This window comes from Hydractinia symbiolongicarpus, chromosome 7, assembly GCF_029227915.1.
Source record: "Hydractinia symbiolongicarpus strain clone_291-10 chromosome 7, HSymV2.1, whole genome shotgun sequence".
Classification (NCBI taxonomy): Eukaryota; Metazoa; Cnidaria; class Hydrozoa; order Anthoathecata; family Hydractiniidae; genus Hydractinia; species Hydractinia symbiolongicarpus.
Genome location: NC_079881.1, coordinates 13,161,145 through 13,177,375, shown reverse-complemented (window position 1 = coordinate 13,177,375; position 16,231 = coordinate 13,161,145). Strand labels below are relative to the sequence as shown.

At 38.4% G+C, this 16,231-nt stretch overlaps 1 protein-coding gene across 1 annotated transcript; it reads right to left on the bottom strand.

Moving 5' to 3' along the window:
* Nucleotides 1–10,231: 10,231 nt before the first annotated feature.
* On the bottom strand, nucleotides 10,232–15,138 carry LOC130648728 (uncharacterized). The gene is made up of 7 exons (XM_057454803.1): nucleotides 14,593–15,138; nucleotides 14,280–14,462; nucleotides 14,042–14,187; nucleotides 13,708–13,879; nucleotides 12,748–13,470; nucleotides 11,992–12,323; nucleotides 10,232–11,758 (listed from the first exon to the last, which is right to left on the bottom strand). Exons 1-7 carry the CDS (start codon nucleotides 14,957–14,959, stop codon nucleotides 11,096–11,098), a joined length of 2,586 nt encoding a protein of 861 aa, XP_057310786.1. The 5' UTR covers nucleotides 14,960–15,138; the 3' UTR covers nucleotides 10,232–11,095.
* Nucleotides 15,139–16,231: the final 1,093 nt, after the last annotated feature.

The following is a 16,231-nucleotide window of genomic DNA, read 5'->3' as shown; positions in this document are numbered from 1 at the left end:
ACGAATAATGCATCGTAGTCCAGTGAGATTGAAAGAAACAGACCGATGAAAACTAGCTTAGGCTCGTGGAGCTACAAGTATTCTCCTTATTAGTCCGTAAAAGGCCATATTACATGCTTTAAAGGTCTGTGCAATTAGTTACCAGCGTTGTTAGAGCCCGGCGCTTAAGAAAACGAATAATACAGACTCCGTATCAGGCCGTAAGGACTATGCGCCTATTTAGCAGCGTTCTTAGAGCCTGGCGCTAATGAAACTGACTTAATACATCGTAGTCCTTTGAGATTGAAAAGAGTAGACCGATGTCCACTTGTCTGACCTCGTGGAATCACGCGATTTACGTGTACATCCGTGTTATGCCGTAAATTGCCATATTACAGATTGGAAGGCCTGTGGGCGTAGTTAGCAGTGTTCTGAGAGCTTCGCGGTCAGGAAAACAACTTAATGCTTTGAAGTCCATTAAGTTTGAAAGGAATAGATCGATGGCCACTTCTCTGGGCTCGTGGAATCACGTGATTTACCTGTAGACTCCGTATTCAGCCGTAATGTGCCATTTTACACGCTTTAAAGGCATGCGGACGTATTAGCAGTGTTCTTAGAACCTCTCGCTCACGAAAACGACTTAATGCATCGTAGTCCATTTAGATTGGAAGGAATAGACCGATAGCCACTTGTGTGGGCTCGTGGAATCACGTTATTTACCAGTACACTCCGTATTAGGCCGTAATGAGCCATATTACACGCTTTAAAGGCCTATGACCATAGTTACCAGCGTTCGTAGAACCTGGCGCTTAAGAAAACGAATAATGCAACGTAGTCCATTGAGATTGAAGGGAATAGACCGGTCGAAACCTGTCGGGGATCTTTGAATCACGCGATTTACGTGTACCATCCGTATTTGCCGTAAATAGCCATATTACAGACTTGGAACCATGTCATTTACGTGCAGTTTGCTTATCAGGCCGTAAAAGGCCATATTACACGATTTAAAGGCCTGTGAGCATAGTTAGCACGTTCTTAGACCCTGGTGCTCAAGAAAATGACTTAATACATCGAAGTCCATTTAGATTGGAAAGACTAGACCAATAGCCACTTGTCTAGGCTTGTGGAACCACGTGATTTACCTGTAGGCTCCGCATTAGATTCTAAAAGGCCGTATTACACACTTTAAAGGCTTGTCTACGTAATTAGAAGCGCTCTTAGGAACTGGCGCTTAAGAAAACGATTAATGCATCGTAGTCCATTGGGATTGAGGGAAGTAGACCGATGGCAACCTGTCTGGGGTCTTGGAATCACGCGATTTACGTGTACTGTCCGTATTATGCCGTAAATGGACATATTACAGACTTGTGCACGTAGTTAGCATCGTTCTGAGAGCCTTAATGCTTTGAAGTCTATTGAGATTGATAGGAATAGACGGATCACCACTTGTCTGGGCTTGTAGAAACACGTGCATCACGTGTAGTGTCATTATTAGTCCGTAAATGTCCATATGAAACGCTTTATAGGCATGTTCACGTAGTTAGCAGCGTTCTTAAGGCCTGATGGCCAGGAAAACAACTTAATACATCCTAGTCCATTGAGATTGAAAAGAATAGACCGATGGCCACTTGTCTGGACTCGTGGAATCACGTGATTTACCTGTAGACTCCGTATTAGGCCGTAATTGGCCATATTCGATGATTTAAAGGCCTGTGCGCGTAGTTAGCAGCGTTATTAGACCCTGGTGCTCAAGAACATGACTTAATACATCGTAGTCCAGTGAGATTGAAAGGAATACACCAATAGCCACCTGCCTGGGCTCGTGGAACAACGTGATTTACGTCTAGTTTCCGTATTAGGCCGTAAAAGGCAGTATTATACACTTTAAAGACCTTTTCACGTAATTAGCAGCGTTCTGAGAGGCCTGCGGAAAACGACTTAATACATTGTAGACCCTTGATATTGAAAGGAATAGACCGATGGTCACTTGTCTGTGCTCTTGGAATTTCGTGATTTACATGTAGACTCCGTATTAGGCCGTAATGGGCCATATTACACGCTTTAAAGGCCTATGCACATAGTTAGCAGCGTTCTTAGATGCTGGCACTTAAGAAAACGAATAATGCATCGTAGTCCATTGAGATTGCAGGGAATAGACCAATGGCAACATGTCTGGGCTCCTGGAATCACGCAATTTTCGTGTAGTCTCCCTATTAGACCGTAAAAGGCCGTATTACACACTTTAAGGGCCTGTCTACATAATTAGCAGCGCTCTTAGAGCCTGGCGCTTAAGAGAACGAATAATGCATCGTAGTCCATAGACGTTGAAGGGAATAGACCGATGGCAACATGTCTGGGCTCTTGGAATCACGCGATTTACGTGTACCATCCGTATTATGCCGTAAATGGCCATATTAAGAAAACGAATAATGCATCGTAGTCCACAGACATTGAAGGGAATAAGCCGATGGCAATCTCTCTGGGCTCTTGGAATCACGCGATTTACGTGTACCATTCGTATTATGCCGTAATGGGCCATATTACGCGTTTTGAATGCCTATGCACGTAGTTAGTAGCGTTTTTAGAGCCTGGCGCTCAAGAAAAAAACTTAATACATCAGTGCCCATTGAGATTGAAAGGAATAGACCGAAGGCCACTTGTTTGGGCTGGTGGAATCACGTTATTTACCTTTAGACTCCGTATTAGGTCGCAATGGGCCATAGTACACACTTTGAAGGCCTCTGCACGTAGTTAGCAGCGTTTTTAGAGCCCGGCGCTTAAGAAAACGATTTAATGCATCGTAGTTCATTGAGACTGGAAGGAATAGACCGATGGCCACTTGTCTGGGCTCGTGGAATCACGTGATTTACCTGTAGATTCCGTATTAGGCCATAAGAACTATGCGCATAGTTAGCAGTGTTCTTAGAGTCTGCCGCTCAGGAAAAAGCCTTAATACTTCGTAGTCCAGTGAGATTAAAAGAAACAGACTGATGAAAACTAGTTTAGGCTCGTGGCTCACGTGTATTCTCCTTATTAGGCCGTGAAAGGCCATATTACACGCTTTAAAGGCCTATGCACATAGCGGCGTTCTTAGATCCTGGCGCTCAAGAAAATCACTTAATCCTAGACCTAGCACAACGACTTAATACATCGGAGTCCATTGAGATTGGAAGGAAAAGCCAGATAGCCACTTGTCCGGGCGTGTAAAACAAAGTCGTTCACGTGTAGTTTCCTTATTAGGCCGTAAAAGGCCATAATACAGGATTTAAAGGCCTGTCCACGTAATTAGCCGCGCTGTTAGGGCCCCATGTCTCTAAAACTCTGAGAAAGGCGATCATGAAACGTTCGCGTCTTAAAAGGGTTGCTGACACTTCCGGGAAAGACGATGATGTGAGAGCATTTAAAAAACAAAGAAACTTGGTGGTCAATATAAATAGGCAGGACAAGAAAACTTTCTTTTCCAACTTTGGCCGAAGTAATATGAGTAAAGGTTTTTGGAAATCGGTAAAACCTTTGTTTAATGAATAAGCCAAATGTGGTAAAGAAAGAATTTCTCTTGTTGACAAAATTATATTATATAATAATGATAGTGATATTGCAAACATATTTAATGAATATTTTAATAAAATTACTGACAACCTTAACATGCCACACATTCCTCAAGCTCTTTCATCCGAGTGTGATGCTGTTCTTGCTGCAGTTGAGAAGTATGCGTCTCACCCTAGTGTCCTCTTCATTAAATCGAAGAAACAGACACATACTTTTGAGTTGTCTCCAATTTGTGAGGATGTCATGTTTAAGGAAATTCTTGCGTTAGATGATAGCAAGAAAGTCAGTGGTTCGATTCCAACGAAGATGCTTAAATTAGCTGCTAGATATTGTGTTCCAGTACTTACAAAATGTTTTAACAGTTCTATTATTGACAGTTCTGTTTTTCCTAGTCTTTTATCTTTGGCAGAGATAATCCCTTTATATAAAAAGGGTAGCTTCACAGACAAGGTAAATTATAGAGCTGTCAGTTTGTTACCAACTGTTTCCAAAGTTTTTGAGAGAATTTTAGCCAAACAACTGTTACCATTCTTCAACACCTTTTTGTCTAAATATCTTTGTGGATTTCGAAAGAGTTACAGCTGTCAGTATGCTATTTTAAACATGCTTCAAAAGTGGCAAAAATGTCTCTCAAAATCTGGAAAAGTCGGTGCAGTTTTGATGGATTTATCCAAAGCGTTTGATTGTCTCCCTTTTGGTCTTTTAATTGCAAAACTGGAGGCATATGGCGTTGGATATAATACATTAAAGCTTATACTGAGCTATCTATCAAACAGGAAACATCGAGTGAGGTTAGGCTCCTCGGTTAGTGAGTGGTTAGAAATTTTGTTAGGAGTTCCTCAAGGCTCTGTCCTAGGACCGATATTATTCAATATGTTTATTAATGATTTGTTGTTCCTGTTATTTGAGGGTGATATCTGCAACTTTGCCGACGACAACACCATTTTTAGTTGTAAGAGTAGCATTACCGCTGTTCTAGAAAGTTTGCACTTTGACATAGTCAAAGTGGTAAACTGGTTCAACTCAAATGGTATGGTTGCAAATCCAAGCAAGTTTCAGATGATAATTCTGGGAGCTGATGTTGGCAATATCAGCATTCAGATTGGCTCATCTTCTATTGCTCCATCAAAACAAGTTAAGTTACTAGGTATTACTCTGGATGAAAAACTTTCATTTTACCCTCACGTAAAAGGGATGTGCAAAAGTGCTTCCTCAAAGACAAAGCACTCCTGAGGATACGAAATTTTCTCAAACAGGATCAGATTGATTTATTATTTAACTCATTTATTTTACCTTGTTTCAATTATTGCCCCCTTGTATGGATGTTCTGCAGCAAACAGTCACACAATCTCATTTCGGCAACCCATAAAAGAGCGTTGTGTGCAAAAACTGGTCTGGTGCAGAAAACCAATACAGAAATATTGGAAATATCTAGTATGATGCCTATCCATGATAGAAATCTGAAAAGCCTTGTAACTGAAGTTTATAAGTGTCTTCATGGATTGAACCCTGAACTAATGTGGGATATTTTTCGAAAAAAGGAGACTACTTACAGTCTTAGGCGTGGTACTGTACTGGTCATTCCACCTTCTAAAAGCAGTATCGGGCAGAATTCTTTTCAATTTCTCGCTAGCCTAGCCTGGAATTACCTACCTGCGTGTGTCAAAAATGTGACAGATCTAAAAGAATTCAAATCTGTTATCAGGCACGTTGAAATATACTGCCAATTTAAACTCTGTGCTGCTCATTCGGGGATCAATCGATGATTTATTTTAGTATTTTATTTGTATTTTTATCACTTAGTATTTACATGTTTTAATTTGATAGTTGGTGTAAATTAGTACCTTGTAACTATACTGGATCCAACTTTAAATAAAGAAATAAATAAATAAATAAAAAACACTTTAAAGGCCTGTCTACATAATTAGCAGCGCTCTTAGAGCCGGGCGCTTAAGAAAACGAATAATGCATCGTAGTCCATAGACATTGAAGGGAATAAGCCGATGGCAATCTGTCTGGGCTCTTGGAATCACGCGATTTACGTGTATATCCGTATTATGGCGTAATGGGCCATATTACACGCTTTAAAGGCCTGTGCACGCAGTTAGCCGCGTTCTTTGAGCCTGGCACTTAAGAAAACGGATTAATGCATCGTAGTCCATTGAGATTGAAAGGAATAGACAGATGGCAACATGTCTGGGCTCTTGGAATCACGCGATTTACGTGTGCCATCCGTATTATGCCGTAAATGGCCATATTACAGACTTGGAAGGCCTGTGCACGCAATTAGAAGCGTTCTGAGACCCTCGTGGTCAGAAAAACGACTTAATGCTTTGAAATCCATTGTGACTGGAAGGAATAGACCGATGGCCACTTGTATGGATACATGGAATCACGTGATCTACCTGTAGACCCCGTATTAGGCCATAATGGGCCATATTACACGTTTTAAAGGCCTGTGCACGTAGTTAGCAGCGTCCTTAGAGCCTGGCGCTCGGGAAAACAACTTAATACTTCGTAGTCCAGTGAGGTTGAAAGAAACAGACTGTAGAAAGCTAGTTTAGGCTCGTGGAACTACGTGGCTCACGTGTATTCTCCTTACTAGGCCGTGAAAGGCCATATTACACGCTTTAAAAGCCTATGCACATAGTTAACAGCATTCTTAGATCCTGGCGCTCATGAAAATGACTTAAAACATCGTAGTCCTTTGCGATTGAAAGGAGGAGACCGATGGCAACATGTCTGGACTCGTGGAATCACGCAATTTACGTGTAGTCTCCGCATTAGGCCGTAATGGGCCATAATACACGCTTTAAAGGCCTGTGCACGCAGTTAGCAGCGTTCTTTGAGCCTGGCACCTAACGGATTAATGCATCGTAGTCCATTGAGATTGAAAGGAATAGACGAATGGCAACTTGTCTAGGCTCGTGGAATCACGCGATTTACGTGTACAATCCGTACTCGGCCGTAATGTGCCATTTTACACGCTTAAAAGGCCTGTGCACGTAGTTAGCAGCATTCTGAGAGCCACGCGGTCAGGAAAACGACTTAATGCTTTGAAGTCCATTGAGACTGGAAGGAATAGACCAATGACGACTTGTCTGGGCTCGTGGAATCACGTGATTTACCTGTAAACTCCGTACTCAGCCGTAATGTGCCATTTTACACGCTTAAAAGGCCATTGCACATAGCTAGCAGAGTTCTTAGAGCCTGGCGCTCAAGAAAACAACTTAATGCATCGTAGTCCATTGATACTGAAAGGAATAGTCCGATGGTCACTTGTCTGGGCTCTTGGAATCTCGTGATTTACCTATAGACTCCGTATTAGGCCGCAATGGGCCATATTACACGCTTTAAAGGCCTGTGCAAGGAGTTAGCAGATTTCTTAGAGCCTGGCGTTCAGGAAAACGATTTAATACTTCGTAGTCAATTGAGATTGAAAGAAACAGACCGATGAAAACTAGTTTGGGCTAGTGGAACTACGTAGCTTACGTGTATTCTCCTTATTTGGCGGTAAATTGTCCTATTACAAATTTGAACGGCCGGTGCACGTAGTTAGCAGTGTTTTGAGAGAATATCAACAGGAAAACGACTCAATGATTTGAAGTTCGTTGAGACTGGATGGCGACTTGTTTCGGCTCGTGGAACAACGTGACTTACGTGTAGTCTCCTTATTAGGCCGTAAATGGCCATATTACACGCTTTGAAGGCCTGTGCACGTAGTTAACAGCGTTCTTAGAGCCTGGCGCTTAAGAAAACGACTTAATGCATCGTAGTCCATTGAGATTGAACGTGATTTACCTGTAGATTCCGCATTAGGCCGTAATGGGCCATATTACACGATTTAAAGGCCTATGCACGTAGGTAGCAGCGCTCTTAGAGCCTGGCGCTTAAGAAAACGACTTAATGCATTGTACTCTATTGAGACTGGAAGGAATAGACCGATGGCCACTTGTCGGGGCTCGTGGAATCACTCGATTTACGTGTATATCCGTATTATGCCGTAAATATCCATATTACAGACTTGGAAGGCCTGCGCACGTAGTTAGCAGTGTTCTGAGAGCTTCGCGGTCAGGAAATTGACTTAATGCTTTGAAGTCCATTGAGATTGAAAGGGATAGACCGATAGCAACCTGTCTGGGCTCTTGGAATCACGCGATTTACGTGTACCATCCGTATTATGCCGTAAATGGACATATTACAGACTTGGAAGGCCTGTGCACGTAGTTAGCATCGTTCTGAGAGCCTTAATGCTTTGACGTCTATTGAGATTGAAAGGAAGAGATCGATGGTCACTTTTCTGGGATTGTGGAATCACGCGATTTACCTGTAGACAAGGAAATGAATTGATACATCGTAGTCCATTGAGATTGAAGGAATAGGCCGATGGTCACATGTCTGGGCTCTTGGAATCTCGTGATTTACGTGTAGTCTCCTCATTAGGCCAAAAAAGGCCATATTTCACGAATTAAAGGCCTGTGCACGTAGATAGCAGCGTTCTTAGAACCTGGCGCTCAATAAAATGACTTAATACACGGCAGTCTTTTAAGATTAAAAGGAATGGACCGATGACCACCTGTATGGCCTCGTGGAATCACGTGATTTACGTATAGTCTCCATTTCAGCCTGCAATGGGCCTTAGTACAATCTTTAAAGACCTGTGAACGTAGTTAGCAGCGTTCTTAGAGCCTGGCGCTTAAGAAAACGTCTTAATACACGGCAGTCTATAAAGATTGAAAGGAATAGACCTATGGTCACTTGTCTGGACTCGTGGAACCACGTGGTTTACGTGCAGTCTCCTTATTAGGCTGTAAAAGGGCATATTAAGCGCTTTAAAGGCCTGTCCACATAGTTAGCAGCGTTCTTAAGGCCTGACGGCCAGGAAAACAACTTAATACATCCTAGTCCATTGAGATTGAAAGGAATAGACCGATGGCCACTTGTCTGGACTCGCGGAACCACGTGATTCACGTGTAGTCCCCCTATTATGCGTATAAGGCCATATTAAGCGCTTTAAAGGCAAGTCTACGTAGTTAGTGGCGTTCTTAGAGCCTGAAACACAGAAAAACGACTTAATATACGGCAGTCTATTAAGATTGAAAGGAATAGACCGATGATCACTTGTCTAGACTCGTGGAACCACGTGGTTCACGTGTAGTCTCCTTAATAGGCCGTAAAAGGCCATATTACACGTTATAAAGGCCTGTCCACATAGTTAGCAGCGTTCTTAAGGCCTGACGGCCAGGAAAACAACTTAATACATCCTAGTCCATTGAGATTGAAAGGAATAGACCGATGGCCACTTGTCTAGACTCGTGGAACCACGTGATTCTCGTGTAGTCCCCTTATTAGACCGTATAAGGCCATAATAAACGCTTTAAAGGCATGTCCACGTAGTTACAGCGTTCTTAGAGCCTGGCGCTCAGGAAAGCAACTTAATACACGGCAGTCTTTTAAGATTAAAAGGAATAGACCGATGAAGACTTGTATGGCCTCGTGGAATCACGTGATTTACGTATAGTCTCCATGTTGGGCTGCAATGGGCCTTACTACACGTTTTAAAGGCCTGTCCACGTAGTTAACAGTGTTCTTAAAGCCTGGTCTTCAAGAAAACAACTTAATACACGCCAGTCTATTAAGATTGAAAGGAATAGACCGATAATGATTTGTCTGGACTCGTGGAACCACGTGGTTCACGTGTAGTCTCTTTATTAGGCTGTAAAAGGCCATATTAAGCGCTTTAAAGGCAAGTCTACGTAGTTAGTAGCGTTCTTAGAGCCTGACACACAGGAAAACGACTTAATACACGGCAGTCTATTAATATTGAAAGGAATAGACCGATAATCACTTGTCTGGACTCGTGAAACCACGTGATTCTTGTGTAGTCCCCTTATTAGGCCGTATAAGGCCATATTAAACGCTTTGAAGGCATGTCCACGTAGCTACAGCGTTCTTAGAGCCTAGCGCTAAGAAGAACGACTCAATACATCGAAGTTCATTGACATTGAAAGGAAAAGACCGATAATGATTTGTCTGGACTCGTGGAACCACGTGGTTCACGTGTAATCTCCTTATTAGACCGTAAAAAACCATATTACACGTTTTAAAGGCCTGTCCACATAGTTAGCAGCGTTCTTAGAGCCTGACACACAGGAAAACGACTTAATACACGGTAGTCTATTAAGATTGAAAGGAATTGCCTGATGGCCACTTGTTTGGGCTCGTGGAACCACGTGCATCACGTGTAGTCTCATTACTAGGCCGTAAAAGTCCATATTAAACGCTTTAAAGGCATGTCCACGTAGTTACAGCGTTCTTAGAGCCTGGCGCTAAGAAGAACGACTCAATACATCGAAGTTCATTGACATTGAAAGGAATAGACCGATAATCACTTGTCATGACTCGTGGAACCACGTGGTTCACGTGTAGTCCCCTTATTAGGCCGTATAAGGCCATATTACACACTTTAAAGGCATGTCCACGTAGTTAGCAGCGTTCTTAGAGCCTGAAGCCCAGGAGATCTACTTAATACATCGTATTTCATTGAGATTAATAGGAATAGACGAATTGCCACTTGTCTGGGCTCGTGGAACCACGTGCATCACCTCGGGCAACTTACGGACAGTCTCCAATTATTTCGGGTAAAACACGGGTATACCGCGTTTTATCATAATCGTCTACCGCGTTTTGCTATCTGACGTGCTTTTTGTCGTTTCAAGTTTGTGAAGAAGACAAGAAGGTGCCGCCATTTTTGTGTTTTTGTGTTGACAGAAATGGTTGGTTGTACCATACATTTGGCTGTTAAGGTATTTGTGATCACGCAGTAAAAACAAGGTTTGTAATATTATTTATTCTATATATTTGAAATTTTCTATATTCTATTTGCCTATAGCTACCTGTCAAAATTATATATATAGTAGCTATAGCAAAAGCTAGCTATATATTTCTGGAAGTGTTTACCTAAACTTTGTAACTGTCAGAGCTATACATAGCCTTTCTGGCTGTTATATACATAGATATATACATAGATAGATATATACAATATAAAAACAGTTAGTCAAGAAATTAAACTGTTTATGTAGTTCTTAGATCACTGCAGATTACTTAGCTAAATAGTTGTGGGTGCAAATCCTACCTCTGTACGAAAGAGTAGCTTAATTAGAAAAGCAGTTTAGCTAGTATTCTCTTGATTTAGGGTGCAGATATATAACCCACATAATGGATTGTAAAAATGGACCTTTTTAAGACTGTTAGCTAGCTAGCTATTTCTTCTAAGTTTTGCACAATACAAGATTATTGCGTATTAAGCCCGTCAAAGCAACAACAAATACTTTGATATCTTTTTAAAGGTATTAATTTCCTTCTCGTGTTGTTCTTGTTTTTTCGTTTGTGCAAAATGATGATCCACAATAATATAAAAATACATTTCCCATACGAAACGTATCAGAAAAAAAGTTTTGTATATATATATATATCAAATGTTTTTATTTTAGCTAGCTCTGGCTAATTTGTTGAAAAATATGCTTCTTAAAATTTAAAAGCGCATATTGATCCTTTTGCTGAAAAACTAAATATTTGTCCATTGTTCAAGAATTTTTTTGGCGTGGTAATTTAATTTATATTTCTCCATGTAAATTTTATTTGATTTAAGCTCTTCTGTATTCGGCATCTTAAAATTTTTTGCTATGAAGTCTTTTTCCCAATCTTTCGTAGCTTTTTCTGCTTCATGCTGAACAGCCATCACTTTTTCACGAAAATGAATGATAAATGCTCTACATTTTTTTCTTGAATGTTCACTTTTAGTCAGCTTATATGACATATGATGACGGTCGAAGTCCTTCAATTTATCTGAATAGCCAAGAACATACATTATGTTCTTGCATACACCTGATTCAAGAATTGGGTTTTGGTCAGCTTTCGTCTGTCTGTCTCTACAGATCTTTTCCAACTTACTATTTTCTGCAGTTTTTTTAGGATTAGTAACTGAGTCAGCTATGCAAGGTTGTTGTTCCAATGTAATTGTGTTTGATGTTTCTTTCTTAAAATGAACAGCTTGGTCAACTTCTAAATCCAATAAGGAAGGTTGCTGTTCTAATGTGATATCTATCTCCATTTCTATCTCTTCATTATTATCATGTGATATATACGCATTATCATATTCTGCATTATCATCATCAGCCATCAGTTTGATATTACTTGTTATGTTTGCTTTTGGATTTGTAACGCCAGTCTGAGAGTAAGAAAGAGTTCATATGAGCTAAGAAGCAGGCTAGGTATCTGTAGAATTAAAGATAGATGTTGTCCAGATATAAGTAGATTAAGTTGGTTAGGACACTTGCAAGAATGAAGGAGGATAATTGGGTAAGAAAGTGTAGAGATAGACTTGATACAGAGGAATTTGAGTTGGGGGCTATTAATATACCCATCCTACAGACAGTAAGCCAAGAATGACGTATTACTTACTTCTTCAAGTGCCTTGCATTCTATTAAATCTCCATTTTCGTCGAAAGTATTTATCTTTGTGATTGGCAATTCAATACCACGATCAACGCATTTCTTCCAACAAGCTTCTACATCTTTTGCTACTGATTGCAGGTTGTCTTGTTTGAAATTTGTCATCAAAGGCCCTTCAACTCTGAAATCATCATCCTCTTTTCCATCATGAAATATGATAATATCATTTTCTCTATGCCACCAAACACCATTACCATAGAGCAAAAAATCTGCAATTCTTTCCAAGTGTGCCTGATATTTCCGTAGAGGTAAGTTAATGTTAAAACAACTTCTTTTCTCATCTGAAAATTCAAAAAAGTTTATTTCGAAACAAAATGACAATCATACACTTTTTATCACATGTTAAAATTTTAAACAAAATTAGAAAGATTAATGTTTGAATATCAAACCAGACTTTTTATTAAGTCAAGCACTTCAAAATATATTTAATTATCACATAGAACAGCCTTTCTGTTTCAGTTTATTCCATGACGACAGAACATTGCCTACGTAAAATGACATTTTCCTGTTTTGCGTTGGCAAACTCGTGTTCGACATTTGCAATTTATATTTGTTTTGCGGCCAAATGCTGCAGTACACAAATAACAGTTAAATATTTGCCAATGTGAATTGAAAACTTTTGTTTTCATGTGGACATTCGTCTCAGCAATTTCTGAATGCCAACATGAATTAGAAAGCCAGTAGAAACAGATATTTTAGACTTACCAAGTACACTCTCTGAAAATTTCGATATTTTAGATGTGTTAGTTGATTTTCTAGAACATTCTTTGGCAATAAATTTCTGTTCAGCTTGAATACGGATGATGCTATTATCACGTATGGATTCTAAGGATCTGGCTGATGTTCTCAAACTTATTTGATTAATTTTGCTGAATAGCTGTTCTTCATTCTCTGTGTGTAAGGAGCTTGGTGAGATAATTCTCGATACTTCTGCTAAATGTGTTGTCAAGCCATGATAATAAATGCCATAAAGCTTTTGTGTAGACATTGACTTTAAATTATGCCCAAACAGATCTTGGCACAACATGGCATGCTGGAAACTAATATTATGTAATCGTAGAATAATTCGTGGGGACCTTTTTTGGGATTTAAGATATGATAACCGAACTAGCTCCATCAATGTGTACAACAACTCTTTGATTTCCTTTCTGCAAGTGCTTTGCATTGATTGGTAAACAACTATTGATGACAGCCGATAGTCAGATCCTCTCACCTTGTCCTTCGAACCATATGTGGCATCTAGGGACTGTTGAAAAATTTTATTCTCTTGAGGTGTCAACACTTCATGCAAAACATCCCACAAATTCTTGATATGTCCTTTACAATCATGCAGTGGTTCAATCGGCATCACTTCATAATTAGCAAGATTCAAGGACTCCATTGTACTATGTTCATTTCCAAAGCAAAGAGCTGGAACACGGATAATTCCTTTAAAAAAAATTGTTGACTGAATTTATAAATTTTAATGAGTGTAATTTTGAAAATAAAATCAGAATTGTTTTTATGCTTTTCAATTTTCCTCAACATATCTGATTTTCTTTTGCTTTATTTGTAGAAAAATTTTCAGACAAATATCAACTAACATCAACTTATATAAAACTTTTGCGAAAAAGGCCAAAATTTGCAAAAGTTATTTTAGTTTATCAAAAATAAAATAGCCCTAACCTGTCAAATGATTTTTTAGTAGCTGTTCAAGGTCCTTTTTGTGCAACTTTTGATGAACTGGTAAGTCACGGTCAAGGTTTCTGTAATTTACTTCAAGACCCAGTTTCTCCACATTGAGTTGTTGAAATGGAGACACAGCTTTTTGTTGTTGTCCTGCTGGGCCTGATATTACCTAAAATAATCAAAAATAGTTAGTTAAAAATAGTTAATGTTATGTAATAGAAATCTATAAATTTGTCATTCATATTTTGTTTCATTTACCTGGAATAAATAATTTTCTATACTTTTTGTCAAAATTACAAATAACGAACAACTTATTTTGAAATTTATGTACCTTCTTCCTTCTTTGTTCCAAGGACACTATTTTGTTACTGTAGACATGGGCTATATCTGTAAATCTTGATTTTTTGCATCCACAAAGACAGGGAAAGTTTCCACCATGAGAGTTACCACTCTCGTATTGTATTTCAGGATGGTCACCTAAAATATAAATGAATTCCTGTTATCCTTTTTTAAATAAATTGTTGCATTATGCAGATTAAACTTGTGTGAATTGAATTCCATCAACATACCATGAAAAAACCTTATCACATCAACCACTTTCTTATCATTGACAATTAATGGGTCAGACAATTTTCTAATGTCATTAAGTCTGGTTTCGACATATGAAAGCTTCTCTGCAATGCTATCCTGGGCAAAACCAATAATATAAACGGATGGACGCTCCACAAGTTCTTGAACATCATGACAAATTCCTAAAATTTAATTTAGCGAACATTATTAAGTGGCATTTAATGTCTACTATCAAAGTAAAAAAAGTAAATATTTTTGATTTTAGATATCTAGAATTTTGGTGATCAATAACAATACTTCTAAATGACATACCTGTTTTTGCATACATTTCCTCATCTGTATAAAATAACTTGTCATCGTAAACAACTTTGACAGTCAATAGTAAATGGCCAGCACTCAAAAGTGATGCATGATCAGACCATAGTATGAAGTATCTTGTCAAAGCACCTTTTGGATTTCTCATAATCCCCAAACTTTGATGTTCTTCAAAAATCTTTCTGCGAATGTCACTCAGTGGTATACAACGACCAGATACTGTGAATTCTTCATTGAAAATCACTCCATTCTTTATCACAGCTTTTTTATATTTTTTTGGCTCAACCAAAGATCCTAATAGAATATCTCCAGATTCAATCTTCTTCAGTATCTCCTCTTTTATTTTTTCAAATGTAGGGGGCATAGGAACCGACACTCCACTTCCATCTGTAAAAAATGAAATGTTCTCAATATCTCTCTTTCTGAACAAGGAATGTTAAGTTGATTGTACAAACGCTACGATATATACATCCTCTTTTTGTATAATACATATTTCTAAAAGTATTGTGAAGATGCAATGTGTTTTAGGTAAACATTGTTCTACACACAGAAATCTACTGTAACACTTGAAAGAATTTAAGAATCTTTTGCTATAAATTATACAGATTTGATGACAAGACACAATGTTGGAAGCGTACATTATATATCAATTCTTCTTTTTTTTAGGTACTCACCTGGAAACTTTTCATATTTTCGACGATATTTGCATGGGTTAACAAAATTGTTTGCAAATTTTGATAAATCAACACCGTTATCTTCGAGAAATTCCTTAACAACTGTATTTCCAGTAGTTCCAGGTATATGATATTTTCGGGCCAAGTCAGAGTAATTTATCTGCAAGAGGAAATAAATCGATGTGTCACACAAGTTATTTTTTTGTTCAAAATTGGACAATGATATAAATGGCAATGTGTTCAACACAAATGTTAACAGATACATGAAGATATACCTTACTACCAACATCCATTCCTAACACTTCTTCAAGTAGAGCATGACGATCGAAATTTAATTTGTTTGGATCTGGACTATGTCGTTTTTTCTTGATTGGTGTGTCATCTACGTCTTGATTTTGTTGTAATTTTGTCCGCCCTATGGTTAGAAACAACTCCTTAATATATTTTGTTTAAAATAATTTTTACAGTTTTTAGTTTAGTCAATAATGATTTGCGAGACTGAATTCTACGAACCTAAGGTTTTATTTATTTTTGCTATTTTTTTTGCATTTATTCACACAGCAACTTATTTTCATAACATAGTTTTAATTATTTCTGCGTGTTAATTTCGTGGGGTTATATACTTCATCATGATATATGTTGATTGCTTATTTTTTCATTTTAATATTTGTTTATATATATATATATGCGTGTATATAATTATTTATAAATTTATATTCAAAAAATGCAACAATAAAATAATACCATTCAAGAAAAACCAGTGCCTGTAGGTGAATGGAGATACAGTACAGGTGAAAGATTAAAATTAAAAAATATATATAGCTATACCTATCATTCTTTTAATTGAATTTTCTTTACTTTCAAAGTATTGAATCGATCTTGATTTTTTGTAGGAAGCTTTTGATTGTCTGATGCCAAAGATTGTGTCTGTTGCTTTATTTTCACCAAAACATTTTTTTTCC

Excerpts from the sequence above, each read along its gene's own strand:
- LOC130648728 (XM_057454803.1), bottom strand. The coding sequence starts at position 14,959 with ATGCCCCCTACATTTGAAAAAATAAAAGAGGAGATACTGAAGAAGATT. Across the intron at positions 14,463-14,592 it reads GGAAATGTATGCAAAAACAG|GAATTTGTCATGATGTTCAA; the intron begins GTATGTCATTTA and ends ATTAAATTTTAG. Across the intron at positions 13,880-14,041 it reads TGGAACAAAGAAGGAAGAAG|GTAATATCAGGCCCAGCAGG; the intron begins GTACATAAATTT and ends TGATTATTTTAG.